This window comes from Prunus persica, chromosome G1 (assembly GCF_000346465.2).
Source record: "Prunus persica cultivar Lovell chromosome G1, Prunus_persica_NCBIv2, whole genome shotgun sequence".
Lineage (NCBI taxonomy): Eukaryota > Viridiplantae > Streptophyta > Magnoliopsida > Rosales > Rosaceae > Prunus > Prunus persica.
The window spans coordinates 4,643,316-4,657,776 of record NC_034009.1 but is presented as its reverse complement, the minus strand read 5'-3'; the positions used below and the strand labels follow the sequence as shown (position 1 = coordinate 4,657,776).

The 14,461-nt window shown below is 41.0% G+C and overlaps 1 protein-coding gene and 1 non-coding gene across 2 annotated transcripts; both read right to left on the bottom strand.

Annotated features, from left to right (window-relative positions):
• On the bottom strand, positions 153-3,967 carry LOC18791817 (proteasome subunit beta type-6). Its single transcript, XM_007226020.2, has 8 exons — positions 3,736-3,967; positions 3,498-3,574; positions 2,708-2,763; positions 2,197-2,269; positions 1,612-1,723; positions 1,395-1,468; positions 1,069-1,143; positions 153-517 (listed from the first exon to the last, which is right to left on the bottom strand). The coding sequence occupies exons 1-8, from the start codon at positions 3,848-3,850 to the stop codon at positions 386-388; spliced, it is 714 nt and encodes a 237-aa protein (XP_007226082.1). The 5' UTR covers positions 3,851-3,967; the 3' UTR covers positions 153-385.
• Positions 4,021-4,092, bottom strand: TRNAP-AGG. Its single transcript has one exon. It is a non-coding gene; the product is annotated as a tRNA-Pro (tRNA).

The following is a 14,461-nucleotide window of genomic DNA, read 5'->3' as shown; positions in this document are numbered from 1 at the left end:
TACAACTTTCAAGTCTTTCCTCTAGCAATTCTAGGTATCAACATATTTCCCGAGGACCAGTCAATTTGATTGTTTCAAAATGAAGATCAATTATCAAACGGTTAAGAATCCAAGCACCCATGCATCATCTTCTAGTTTGAAAGGCGCACAAATAATTTCAATAGTTCGAGAATCCATCTTATTCTTTTTATAAGCTACTTATCGAACCAGGTAGAAAAAGATCAATTCAATCAAATCATTTCATTGTACGAGATGGTAATGAAACTGCAAAGTAAAACTTTCCAAATACATACTGAAATGGCCCCCGGCGAAAACTAGGATACGAGAAAGTGTGCCATTCATGGTGTCACTGGGGATTACCTAGTCCTATAGGAGATGAAAATCCTCAAGTTACCATCATGTCAGGACCGGATGATGACAATATATCCAGCAGTGAATTTTGGGGTTCTAGCTCCTCATGCCAGAGTGGAAGGGTGTCACCTGGATAGTAGTTTCTTGTCACCCCCTCTGAATTAATCTGCAGAACAGAGTATACAATCGCCAGAAAATAAGTGGAAGGAAGATAGACGGCCATACAAGAATGAAAACCATATAAAGTCCATAGGTACTTGGCTATTTTTCAGGGGGAAAACGGTAATTAAAAACAAAAAAATACCATTAAGAAAATTAAAAAAAAGCACTGTTAGGAAGCAAGTTGTTGTCCTGAGAGGTTTGAGTTCAATCCTCACAACCTCCGATTAACAAGACAACAAATCCATCGCATTAGGAAGGCAACAGATTGTGTTGCCACAGGCATTACTATATGCTATATAAGTAAATAGCTTGATGTAAGCATCATATACTGCTTAATTTCAAGCTCACAAGAGAAGCATGTCACTGAAATAACAAGCATTGCACTTATGCCCTTTCATTGTTTTTTTTTTTTGTTTTGTTTTTTTTTTTGAGAATCGGAATCTTGAACAAGTTAGAAGCGAGTTTATGGCTGCAGGTACATTGGCAGGGAACTAGATCTTTCTACTCCCCAAACCATAAAGTAATTGCATAGCGTACAATAAAAGAAAAACTCACAATGACAGTCCGAACAACACCACCACTAGCACCGTCCCGAGCAATAGCAAGAGAAACTGCCTTCACCACCAATCTCTACAGTAAATTAACAGCCATTGCTTTAGTGATCAATTCTAGAAAGTACTAATGCATCAAGGAAAAAGTTAGTTTCCATGGACAAGGTGGATGCGATCAAGGAACTACATATTGGTGTCAATGAAAACTGAAGCTTGGAGATACACAAATATCAACAATGATGACAAACCAAATCTTAGCACATTACTAGTAACAAGGAAGCCACCAATGAAGCAATAGAAAAGTCTGTAAGAAACATAAAGACTACATACCTCAGCTTCCTCTTTGGTCATTCCTTCCTTCCACTCTTGATCAAAGAAGCCATACAGATAAGTGGAGCCAGATCCTGGATGACAAAATATTGTTGAGAGCCATAAACTTTAATAGCATTCAAGTGGCAACAAAAATTTAAACAGAGTGCATGTGCATTTACTCAAACCATTTCAACCATGACAAGGGAAACAATAGAAACAGTTGATGAAATCATACCTCCAATAGCAAAAGGTTGCTCCAAAATTGTCCCTCCAAGTGGCACTCCATATATTTTACCTCCTTTGTACTTGTCCCAACCACCAATAATCAAGCCAGTTTGTAGCATATTCTACCAATTTTAAAAATAACACATCAGAAATGAGAAATACAATAGGAAATAAGGAAATACCTGAAGAACCATAGCAATCTTATTAAATGTTGCACTTCAAAAATAAGTAGACACCACGCTCAGTCTAACAAATTTTCAAATAGTTTCAAGGAAGTTGCTAGAAATAACTTGACCTCTATCCAGCTCACTTTTAAACTCTTTGTACTTTCTGACAAACTATTAACATTAAAAAGTAACAAATCCAATTCCCACACTTTTGTTCTGGAGTACTTGTAAACCTATGACATTTAATCTTGTTTATTTCCCAAACATTCAAATGTACATCAGTGGAAATTGTGAAAACAAATAGGAAAACTAAAAGAATCTAAACAAAGATAAATTTTTTGTAGAGGTTAGAACGATCAACGTTTTCAAAATTTTTGAATGATGAAAACGGAAACTAAAGGTAAAATAAAAGAATAATAGATGCAAACCTTGTTATTGTATGCGAACAACCTGATAAGGTTTGCAGCAACCTTGACTGTTGCAGGCTGTCCCTGCTGTATCCTACATAAACGGGAGAATTTTGAATGACAATTGAAACAGTAGTACACATTAATGAATGGAAAAACACAATGTAGTGCAAAGCTTAAATCTGGCATCTTAATTTCCAAAATTTAAAAATTGCTTACTACCACAAGTTTCAAATGTTTACAACTTCAATCTTTTATGCATATCTTTGAATACTATTTATCAGTTCCACGATGGTTAATGTTTCATTAAATTTTCAGCAAGAAAACATAATGCTCAAAGAAAGTAAAAGCATTCTGCAAGCCCAAACACATATGGTGGTGCAACAAAATGAAATCCAAGAGATGCACCAAAGGCATTAGTAAGTTGATTTTTTTTATAAAAAAAATCATCATAGGGTGGATCCAGAAGTTTTAACTACAAAAGGGATGAAAAAACAGTTAAAGTAAATCCAGAAGTTGCTCATTCACTAACGTGTGCTGATGGAGAAAATGACGGACATAATCTGATAGAACTTGAGAATCTGCAGCCTGAGAATAGAAAATTAAATAGATTAACAACAGAAGTAGAGCAACTACAAAATCTTCAACCAACACACCCAAAAGACAAAATCCTTAAAGTTACTTATCTGTTAAACAATGCTCCTGAGGAATTATGATCCAAAAGGAAAATAACAAAGCAAGAGAAAAGGGAGATTAAGAATGAAATAAGCAAAAGTGGTTAAGAAGGATAAATCTGCCAAAATTCATGGGAGGACATTAGCTTTAGATATATTAAGCAGCAAAAGAAAATTTATGCAGTCAATCGGAATTAGATTCTGATAAGGATCCATGTGGCCAAACCCAAATAGGGATTAAGGGTGAGTCAAATTGAGTTGTTCTTGTTTCTATGGCAAGCTAAAGCCTAAAATACTAACCAGACACCAAGCCTGACCTTTTCTATGCCCAAAATCTGAGGACATTGAGATGACTTTATCTTGCTGATTTTTCTTACTCAAAGAATTTTTGTTGTGAGAATTTTTTCAACTATCCAGCTAATTGAAAAGTTAACATCTTTCTGTATATGATTAATTGAAGTAGTTCAGCTATTTTGTTAGTATACTAAAACGGAAGTATACAATACAATACTTTAGCAAGAAAGAAAACAAAAACAACTTTACACATGTATGCAAACAACCGAAATCATAAACAAGAACAACAGCATTAAATAAAAACAATAAATTTAAAAAAGAAAAGAAAAAAGAGGACTAGAGGGAAAGAGATACCGATCCGGAACGGCACAAGTAGACATTATCAGTGAGCTGAGTGATCTTATCGGATGCCCGATTCGCAACATAAACACCTAATAATCAACAACAACAACAACAACAACAAAAAGCCAAATTCCGTGAAAAATCAAATAAAAGATCCAAATATTTTTCTCCAGTAAATTTGAACTTGACGTGAGAGTTTGCAGAAACCTCAAGGTCCTTAGGTGTATCGAAAATAAAAGAGAGGGATTACCAGTGCTGGTTCGAGAATCGGCACCGAGGACGACGCCGCCATTGTAGGTGACGCCGATGATGGTGGTGCCCATGGAGTGAGGGGCATTCAGGTCATTCTGTATAGACTGATCCATTTTCAGAAAAGCTGCGACGCCAGAAGTCGAGATTGGAAGAGAAATAAGGCAGCAGAGAGTCGGAGACCAGTGGGAGGAAAAAGCACTCCTTTCTTTCTTGTGTGGGAGGAAAAGAAAAAACCAAGTTTTAAAAGTGAAAACAAAAAACAAAAAAAAACAAAAAAAGAAATGGGGCATTCCGAGAATTGAACTCGGGACCTCTCGCACCCTAAGCGAGAATCATACCACTAGACCAAATGCCCTGTGTTGGTAACTTACGGAAGAATAAATTATGTAACGTATATTTTACATGTCAGCTTTGAACCAAGCATGGTCATTGCCGTAACAAAATGTTATATATGAACTATACATTCGGAAGCATAAATTTAAACTTGAGTGACTAGTTTACTAAGTTATCTTGGGCATCTAAATGTTTTTGTTCATTGAATTTAAGCTAACGACCTCATTCCATATTGAGAAAAGAAGAATTAATAGAAGAATTTTTATTTATTTATAAATGATAGTTTAAACTAGACTAAATAATTTATTTTAAAATACGAAAACGAAAATTCAAACTTTGGCGAGAGGGACGAACACAGTTTTTTTGTGTCGAATTATGTTTGTTAACATATGCAGAGCAGAGGCCCATGTTCTCATCTAATTTAGTAGTAGCAGGCTCATGAAACTATTTGTTAGTCTGAACTCCCGTTTCAATGAAGAACATTGGACACAATACACTTGAAACATGCAGGTATAAAAATGACTTTTGCCTTGTGAAACCTCGAAATGCACAATTCATTTGCCTTTCTTGGCTGCAGACTTGGTGACCTTGGCTCCAGTAAGATCCTTCTTATCCACATTGTTGATGACTCCTACGGCCACAGTTCAACGCATGCCCTCACAGTTAGGGCTGGGCACGGTTCGGTTTGGACCGGTTTCGGAAAAAAAATGGAACCTGATTCGATAGTGCAGACCGGTTCGGTTTGGACCGGTTCTGCTCAACATCCATACAGAAATCCGAACCAAACCGGACCTGTCCGGTTCCGGTTTTTTTTTTTTTTTTTTATATTTAAATTTTATTTAAATTTTAACAAATCTGCCCAAAATGTATTTATATACTAACATACCCCAAATTTGAGGTTCCATCAAGCTTTCAACACATCAAAATGAATCCAACTTCAACAAAAATATAATCCAAATTCAAATGAATCCAACTTCAACAAAAATTCAATCCAAATTCAATCCAACTTCAACATCATCAAAATGAATCCAACTTCAACAAAAATACAATCCAAATTCAATCCAACTTCAACATATAAATTACAACCCAAATTCAATCCAACTTCAACATATAAATTACAACCCAAATTAAATCAAACTTCAACAAAATAAGTTCCAAAATAAATTACTAGCCAAATACAACCCAAATTCAACCAAATATACATTACAACCCAAATTAAATTCCTCCTAACATTGAAAAGTAGTTGGAGCTATGGTGCTAGGTGTGGATGAACTCATAATATCTACATAAAAAAATATAAACACATTAAAACATTAGTCCAACATACATATTATATAATACATTAATAAAGCACATATAAAATTACAAAGACATACCTAATTCAATCGATTCATAGAACTCCATCTCTTGAATTGTTGGCTCATATTGTAAAGAGGAGCAATTTTGAGAGCAAATTAAGGCCTCCACAATCTTAGGAGTCAAAGAAGCACGAAATGAATTAATTACCCGACCACCCGTGCTAAAGCATGATTCCGAAGCCACCGTTGATACCGGGATGGCAAGCACATCCTTTGCAATAAGTGCCAACCCCGGATATCCCCATTCAATTTCCACCACTTCAAAACATCAAATTCGTCAACCACATCTTCAATAGGGTCGGTGATGTACCTATCAATCTCATGCTCCAATACCACAACATCATTTGCTCGAGTCTCTTTTCTCCAATTTTCAGTCATTTGCCTTCGTTTCTTTCCCCCCCGGTTTAGGTTACTACTTGTATTCATTGTAGTAGTATCACTAGAATAACTACTACTTTGAGTAGATGGTGGTGGTGGTGGCATGGCGTACTCTTCATAAAGCTTCTTTAAAATCTCTTTGATCTCATTCTTCTTCTTAACCGCATCTTCCGGATTCTCAAACCGACTTTTCAAGATAAACTCTAAGTTCCCCAATTTGTATCGAGGGTCAAGAACAAGAGCAACCATCAAAATTTGGTTCAATTTATCAAGGTCACCCCAATACTTTTTAAACTTCATCTTCATGTTAAGTGCCATGTCCTTCAAAACCTTGGAGGTTTGGGTTTCACTTAATATTTCCTCCTCTTCCATCAACAAATCCTCAATTTCTTCTTCCATTGCAATCAAGTCATGAAATGTGGTGTGGGAAGCCGGATGCAAAGTGACACTCATCTTCAATGTAGCATCATAAAATACCTTTAAAAAATTCACAATGCACAATGCACTGAAGCTTTAGAGGCAAGAGGGTGGCACAATGCACTGAAGCTTTAAGGCATTTATTGTCAGAAGTGTACAATATTGACTTCCTATCTCAACTTGCACAACTGATTTGTTAGGAAATCAAAGCTAAGAACTCTTTTTATCTCTTCCTAGATTTCTTCTCCTTGAAGCTTCTACTTAGAATCGGTATTCTCTTTGTATACTTAGACTCCAATCTTACTATCCTTAATTCAAAATGTCCTGGAAATCTAAGCAAACAATAAGAAAGAAGCCCAACTTGTTAGAATTAAAGTTAAGTTTTACTGTCGCAAGGGCATGTTGAAATGCACTTAATTCAGGGATAAACCTTCCCCTTGTGATTCTGCCTTTTGATTAACACTTGCTTATTTTCAGAGAGGAAAGGAACAGACAAAGGGGTTTCTAAAAAGCAAGATGTCCAAGGAAGTCCAAGATCATATGGGTTCAGCAAAACTATCAAGCATAATATCTTTATCGACGCAGAAAGTCCAAACTGACAAGCAAATCCTCAACATCAAGGTAGTAAAGAGCTTTCAACAAACAAACAGGGAAAGAAATGTGGTGTGCAGCAAGAAAGAAACAGGGAAACCATTGAGTAGACAGGACTTTCTTAAATCGTGTAATCAAATAGATTCAAGCAAGAATCAAACCTGCTGAGCTGACGACGGCGCGACGGCTGAAGAAGAACAAGGATGGCTGCAAGAGTGCTGGAAGCTGCAGAGGAAAAGAGAGGCGGCTCTCAGATCAGACACAGAGAGAGGAAATAAAATCGAAGAAGGAAGAAAGAAACCCCCAAATCGTGTTTTAGTTGTGATGATCCTGTGTATGTGTGCGTACGGTAGTAGTTTAGACAGCCAATACAAAACAGCCACATGTTAACTATATATATAAAATGTAAAATATAAATATATATAATATAAAAATATATATTAATTAATTATATTGGACCGGTTCGGATTGGACCGGTTCCTTGTAGTAGAAAACCGAAACCGAAACCGATCTGAACCGGTCCGGTTCGAATTTGACTCGGTTTTTGACTTTTTTAGTCAACACGATTTTTTCCGGATTTTTTCGGTTTGGTTTGGTTCGGTTTTGCGGTTCTAATGCCCACCCCTACTCACAGCAAATTGACCAAGTGGAGGATACTCGGAGAAAGTCTCAACCACCATCATCTTAACAAGCCCTGCATCATCGTTCTTCAAGTACTTGGGCTTTTTCTCAAGCTCCTTACCAGATCGCATGTCAATCTTGGTTAGGAGCTCAGCGAGCTTGACAGCCATGTGGCAGGTGTGGCAATCGACTCATAGTGCATCTCCACATCCGATGCTATCATTTTTTCAGGGGGGAAATTTCACTCTATTATTTTATCATTAATAAAGAGGCTGAAGTTATTTGAGGTCAACACTATCCATGATCACGACATGATGGCCATGCCTTTAAAACAAACATGTCATATACCTCACAACTAAGGTAAGCATGTCCTCTGCCATGACAAAAAACAAACATATTTCTTGCCTCATAATAAGACCTACATGATCACTCGAACTGTCGTTTTACCCTCCTAAACTATGTTATAATTGTCAATTTTCCCCTTAAATGATTTTTTGATAGATTAAGTATTTGATGGTGCGAGTTTATTGATGATGGTTGTTTGTCGATGTGAGTATGTTGATTTGGTTTCATGTGCAATTACTCAACCATATAATTTAAGTACAATTATAATAAATTTTACACCTTACGATGATACCATGCCAAAAAGAAGTTGTTATGAAGCCTAAAATTTAAATCTTTTACGATGCTCATTGTAAAAGGAGCCTATCATATTAAAGTAACAAAAAGCTTTCACCAACTCATAAGCAAGTGCAAAAAAGTACATGTGACTACGAAGGTGAAATTCAATTACAAGACAAAACATTCCAACCAGGACAAGGGAAACAACAACGAAAACATAAAGACAACAAATCGAAAAACAAAATAGAAATGTTGATGAAAACACACATCCAATAGAAAAAGGTTGCTTTAAAATTGTCCTTCCAAGTGGCACTCCATATATTTTAGGGAGCTTTGGTTTGAAATTGTTGATGTGAAAAAGTGGTTCGGCACTTTTGGGCTCAACTTAGTGATGTTGGGCCTTCGGTATGACACGGGCCTCTGCAAAGCGTGTCATCTGCAAGATAACAAACGCTCGGTAAGGCCTTTAGGCACCAATGTGGTACTGGCCGAAGGCTCTCCGATACTTCAGTAAGTATGGATTTAGTAAACTTAGACTTACAGATCAATAAGTTATATGCCGTAAGTTCTGATTACCTCCATTTGGGGATTGTGGTTCTCTTTTATAGGCCTTGAGAGGTGTGCATATAGTTTAGAATTTCGAAGTGGGACTGTGGACTTCGATTGTGGGCATGCCACGTGTCGTGGAGAAGAGTGTTACCGATCGCAGGATCAGTAGGCAAGGTGCCGAAGGCTACCATAGTCGAGCTTAGTTTTGCCCACGTGTCTAGTCCTTACAAGCTATTCATTTTGGTATAAACAAGAGTCCCCTAAGTTCTCATTTGAGAGTTCTCGGATGGGGACTTGATTCCTTCTTCGGTAATCGAAGTGTCGTCCTATCGTTCGGTAGTTGAACAGGAGGTGATGCCTATTCCCTGTCCTTCTGCGCTTCCGGAGCCACTCCTATTACTAACCATTAATGCACCGTTTGGTTTTTCGAGGCGTACCGTTGCAAACCCTCGCCCTATAAATAGGAGTGGCTCCGGAAGAGAAGTTCACTTTGCATTTGTGAGTGAAGAGAAAGCTCTGTCCAGGCGATTTCTGGCAAGAGCTAATGGCAACCAAGGTGATTTCTGAGCAAACATTCGGTAGTTAAGGTGATTTTCAACCAGACCAGTTGGTAGTCGAGGCGATTCTTGACAAGTACGATCGGCAAGTCAGTCCGCTTCCCTGTATTGAAAGCTCGAGATAAGGTACCGTTCAGCACTCTTTTCAAAACTTTTACTCTGTGTACGTCTTCCCTTGGCATGAGCTAGACTGAACTTTGAATAAGTAGGGTTTTGTTCAGTAGTCTGGTTGCCATAGGTAACGATGTAGGTATCGGTAGATTAGTCTTCTGCTTCGCCCTTAGTTTCCTTTTTCGATTTTTTGTAGATGTTTGATAGTGAGTCTCCGTTCAAGAGAGAACCCAATCGGTTCGATAGGGAGTCATTGGACGATTAGTGGGATACAGATAGTGAGGTCGTAAGCCTAGATGCCGAGGGTGGAGAAGATACCGATGTCGAATACTCGGTGAAGGGCCAAGCTCATTTCTTACCCACGACATCGGGAAGGGACTCATGATGTAAGATCCCACATCAACCAACGGAGAGGGGGTGATGTGCCTTATATGTGCACACCCCCATCCATCTAGCATGAGGCCTTTTGGGAGCTCACTGGCTTCGGAGTCGTAGGAACTCCGAAGTTAGGTGAGTTGGTGGCTAGAGCAATTCCGGGATGGGTGACCCACTAGGAAGTTGATCGTGAGCTCCCAGAAACAAAACCGTGAAGGCAGAGAGGGGGGCCCAAAGCGGACAATATCGTGCTACGGTGGAGCCGATCCCGGGGTGTGACAATTTGGTATCAGAGCCACTCTGCCGTGTGGTGCGAGTGTGCCGACGAGGACGTCGGGTCCTTAAGGGGGGTGGATTGTAAGATCCCACATCAACCAACGGAGAGGGGGTGATGTGCATTATATGTGCACACCCGCATCCATCTAGCATGAGGACTTTTGGGAGCTCACTGGCTTCGGAGTCGTAGGAACTCCGAAGTTAAGCGAGTTGGTGGCTAGAGCAATTCCAGGATGGGTGACCCATTGGAAAGTTGCTTGTGAGCTCCCAGAAATAGAACCGTGAGGGCAGAGAGGGGGTGTAAGGTCCCACATCAACCAACGGAGAGGGGGTGATATGCCTTATATGTGCACACCCGCATCCATCTAGCACGAGGCCTTTTGGGAGCTCACTGGCTTCGGAGTCATGGGAACTCCGAAGTTAAGCGAGTTGGGGGCTAGAGCAATCTCAGGATGGGTGACTCACTGGGAAGTTGCTCGTGAGCTTCTAGAAACAAAATCGTGAGGGCAGAGAGGGGGGCCCAAAGCGGACAATATCATGCTACGGCGGAGCCGATCCCAGGATGTGACAATTTGGTATCAGAGCCACTCTCCCCTATGGTGCGAGTATGCCGACGAGGACGTCGGCCCTTAAGGGGGTGGTTTGTAAGATCCCACATCAACCAACGGAGCGGGGGTGATGTGCCTTATATGTGCACACCCGCATCCATCTAGCACGAGGCTTTTTGGGAGCTCACTGGCTTCGGAGTCATGGGAACTCCGAAGTTAAGCGAGTTGGGGGCTAGAGCAATCTCAGGATGGGTGACTTACTGAGAAGATGCCAGTGAGCTCCCAGAAACAAAACCGTGAGGGCAAATAGGGGGGCCCAAAGGGAACAATATCGTGCTACGGCGGTGCCGATCCCGGGGTGTGACACATGACCAGGCAGCTAGTACCGTTGGCTGTGGTGTATCGCAACGACAGTCGTGCCGGCGTGGACCAACACTACGAGTTCCAGATGGGGGATACTCGGGTGCCAAGTGAGCACACCTGCAATCAATTGGGGGCCTTCACTTCTGGCCGTGGAGAGGAAGCTACCGAACCTATCTCTTAGCTGAGAGTGACCATAGTTCACCGGGGGAACCCTAAAGTGTCCATAGGGGTGCCGAAGGAAAACCTTTTCGGCGTAAATTACTTGGAACCCAATAAGATGACCGAACAAGAGCTAGCCAAGATTCGTGCTGAGTACCTTATATCGGATTCGGTAAAGATAAGGATTCCGGGTCCTACCAAATCTCTCAGCAAGTCGAGGGATGATGAGGTCATCTTTTTTATGGACGTTCTTCTGTAGGGGGTTCGGTTGCCGATTCAACCTGCTGTGCAGAACATACTTGCCCATATAGGGTACGCACCAGGCCAATACAATCCTAACTTTTGGGTGGCCTTGATGGGAGTGGTCGTGGCATTTCGTATTGCCGAGGAAGGGGAGCCTTCCTACGAGCAATTCTCTTATTTGTATAGTGTCACGAAGTCCAAGAGTGCCGATCATGGAGGCTGGGTTCAGGCCAACTGTTTGAAGGCTTCTGAACTGGGGCACTTGTTAGCGCCGTGCCGACCTCTCAAAAGACATGGAGGAATCGGTGGGTGCTTTTATCTAGTGATTGGGAATCGCCATCGGGACAGCCCGTCCTTTTTCACATCCTTACCACCTTCTAAATTGCCGGTAGGTCAACATGCCGATCAGTAGGTCGCTAATTGTGTCTTTTCTGAGATATCCTAACCTTGTTTTATTTTCGTGTTGTTTTTTTTTTGTAGGCAAACTGAAGCAGTCAAGCCCTACTCAATCAGAGATTCGGCAGATTGACAGAGTGAGGTTGAAGGTTCCTGCTGTTGACATGGTGTACCCCAAATTCCTCCTTACCGCAAACCTGATCAGAGCCCAACTCGTCAGCCCTGCCGAGAGTAAGTGTACTTCGTTTGCTTTGTATGTTCATTTATGTCATGTCGGCTTCTTACCAAAGGCTTGTTTTGTACAGTGACAGACGCCAGGAGGTCTGCCGAAGCCAAGAGAATGAACCAATCCTTTAAAAGGCGCCTTATGATGAGCTTGCAGGGGAAGAAGAAGAATCAGCACCCGGAAGCAGTCCCAGTTCCGTCGGCATGGGTTGATCCGGACGATCAGACTCTTGCCGATCATCAGCGGCAGTTATGCACCGAGCCTGTGCCCGGTAGTACCGTCGATGCCAACTCGAGGCCGCGGCGAGGGCAGTCTACCGAGGCTTCTGCCTCTAAAGTCGCCAGAAAAAGGTCGATAATTGTAGATCTCGACGTGGAGTTGGTACCAAAGCGCGGTTAGTAGATGGAGGCACTGGGAGCTATCCTTGCTGCCGAGGATGATGGCAGCCCTGCCAATCCTGTCACCATCGCATGTCCATCGAAGACGGTCCAATTTGTGAACCATATGATCCTTGGTTCGCAAGCAGAGCTGTCTGAGATTGACGAGCTCCCAAAGAGGCTCATTCGGGAGGAAGCCGGACGTGCCTTTCGTCTTCAGGCCTTGGTAAGTCCCTTTATTCCTTACACGTCTACCGTTAGCTTTCATACTTCTTATGAATTTCTGCTTTGTCTTCAGGCGTCGATGGATATGTGGCTATGCATGAAGCAGGCCATCTCCGCTGCCGAGCGCGCGAAAAGAGCTTATGAACAGAAGTGATTTGGGCCTGAAGCTCGGCTTCGATAGTGAGTTGCATAATGGGCGAATTGCCGAACGGAGTGCATGGGGGCAGCGCTAGGCTAGCTGCACTCTGCCTTCCGAACGGTAACCCCTTTTCTGGCAGGAATACTGGTACTGAAGTGGTCCCCATGTGTTTTATAGATAGTGGGTTGATTCAGATCACTTCCCACAGACGGCGCCAATCTGTTGATGCGAAAAAGTGGTTCGGCACTTTTGGGCTCAATTTAGTGATATTGGGCCTTTGGTATGACACGGGCCTCCGCGAAGCGCGTGATCTGCAAGATAACAAACGCTCTGTAAGGCCTTTAGGCACCGGTGTGGTACCGGTCGAAGGCTCTTCGATGCTTCAGTAAGTACGGATTTAGTAAACTTAGACTTACAGATCAATAGGCTATATGCCGTAAGTTCTGATTACCTCCATTTGGGGATTATAACCCTATTTTATAGGCCTTGGGAGGTGTGCATATAGTTTAGAATTTGATGTGGGACTGTGGACATCGATTGTGGGCATGCCCACGTGTCGTGGAGAAGGGTGTTACCGATCGCAGGATTGGTAGGCAAGGTGCCGACGGCTACCATAGTCGAGCTTAGTTTTGCCCACGTGTCTAGTCCTTATAAGCTGTTCATTTTGGTATAAACAGAAATCAATAGGGAGTTCCATTTTGTGATAGGTAGGAAACTAATTTTACCTAATTTACTTGAGGTCAATGCTGATAAATCAACCTCAAATTACAAAACTACAACTAACAAATCCTATAAATTACAATATTTGCCATTATAGCTTTTTTTAATAATTTCATTTATTCATTTGAGGTCAAACTCTAACTGTCCACTGGTCTGTGAGCCCAACTCAACTCCTACGGTCTAAACACAAGTGACATCAGCTTCCACCTTCAAACGACATCAACTCCTACAGCCCAAGCCTAAAATGACAACAAAAACTGCTACGACATCAAAATTGAAACTCACGCTATGACTTCAAACGCGTTCATGCCAGAACAAGTAATAAAAGGCTAGTTTGGTTGGGTTTGCATTTTGCAGAAGTGGTTCTTCATGTGTGGGTCGCAATGAGATTGGTGGTTGTTATGGTTTTGTATGAGTGGTTCTGTCTGTTTTTTTATTTTTTGTGTTTGGGTTTATGCTGTAGTAGTGGTGAAGAGAGAGAAAAATAGATGGAGGGAGATCGAGAAAGGAGCTGGCGCTAGGAGGAAGAGACAAAAAAGATGGAGATTGAGATAGGATGTAAGGAGAAAGAAAGAGAAGTGGAGGAAGAGAGAGAGGAGGTGAAAGGTCACATGAGCTAGCGTTGATGTCGTCGATGTGAGCAGGGTGGGCTTATCAGAGGCTGATGGAGAGGTGGTGTTTTTTGTTCTCTCTTGTTTCTATTTTTTAAATACATTTTTACTATTATTTAGTATTTTAGAAAGATATAATTTTATTTTCTTTAAAATTACGAATTTGCCATTAATGTTTATAGAAATTTGGATGGACCTCCAAAAAATTGACGTTGAGTCCCATATTGGCGATTTTGCATATAGTTTAAGTTTTCAATTTACCTAAAAAATTGTCTAAAGAGTAAATGGACAATTATGGGGCAAAAATGGTATTTAACCCCCCACTAATATCATGTTCAAGATGTAATGTTTCTTATCTTATATTCGAACTTAACTCATGTTCCAATATTATGAAAAGAAATATTATTATGTTATAAAATAACCTGGAATATGTGCGAATATTGAGCTGCACGTAAAGTAGATGAGACACAGTATTTAACGAGGTTCGGCTATGCCTACGTCCCCGGAGAGCAGCAGTAGTAACTTTTCCA

Bases quoted from the DNA above. Each gene is read 5' to 3' on its own strand.
- LOC18791817 (XM_007226020.2), bottom strand. From the start codon at position 3,850: ATGGATCAGTCTATACAGAATGACCTGAATGCCCCTCACTCCATGGGC. The intron at 3,575-3,735 runs GTAATCCCTCTC...GTTGATTATTAG, and splicing joins CGATTCTCGAACCAGCACTG to GTGTTTATGTTGCGAATCGG. The intron at 2,270-2,707 runs GTTAGTGAATGA...CCGTTTATGTAG, and splicing joins CATTTTCTCCATCAGCACAC to GATACAGCAGGGACAGCCTG.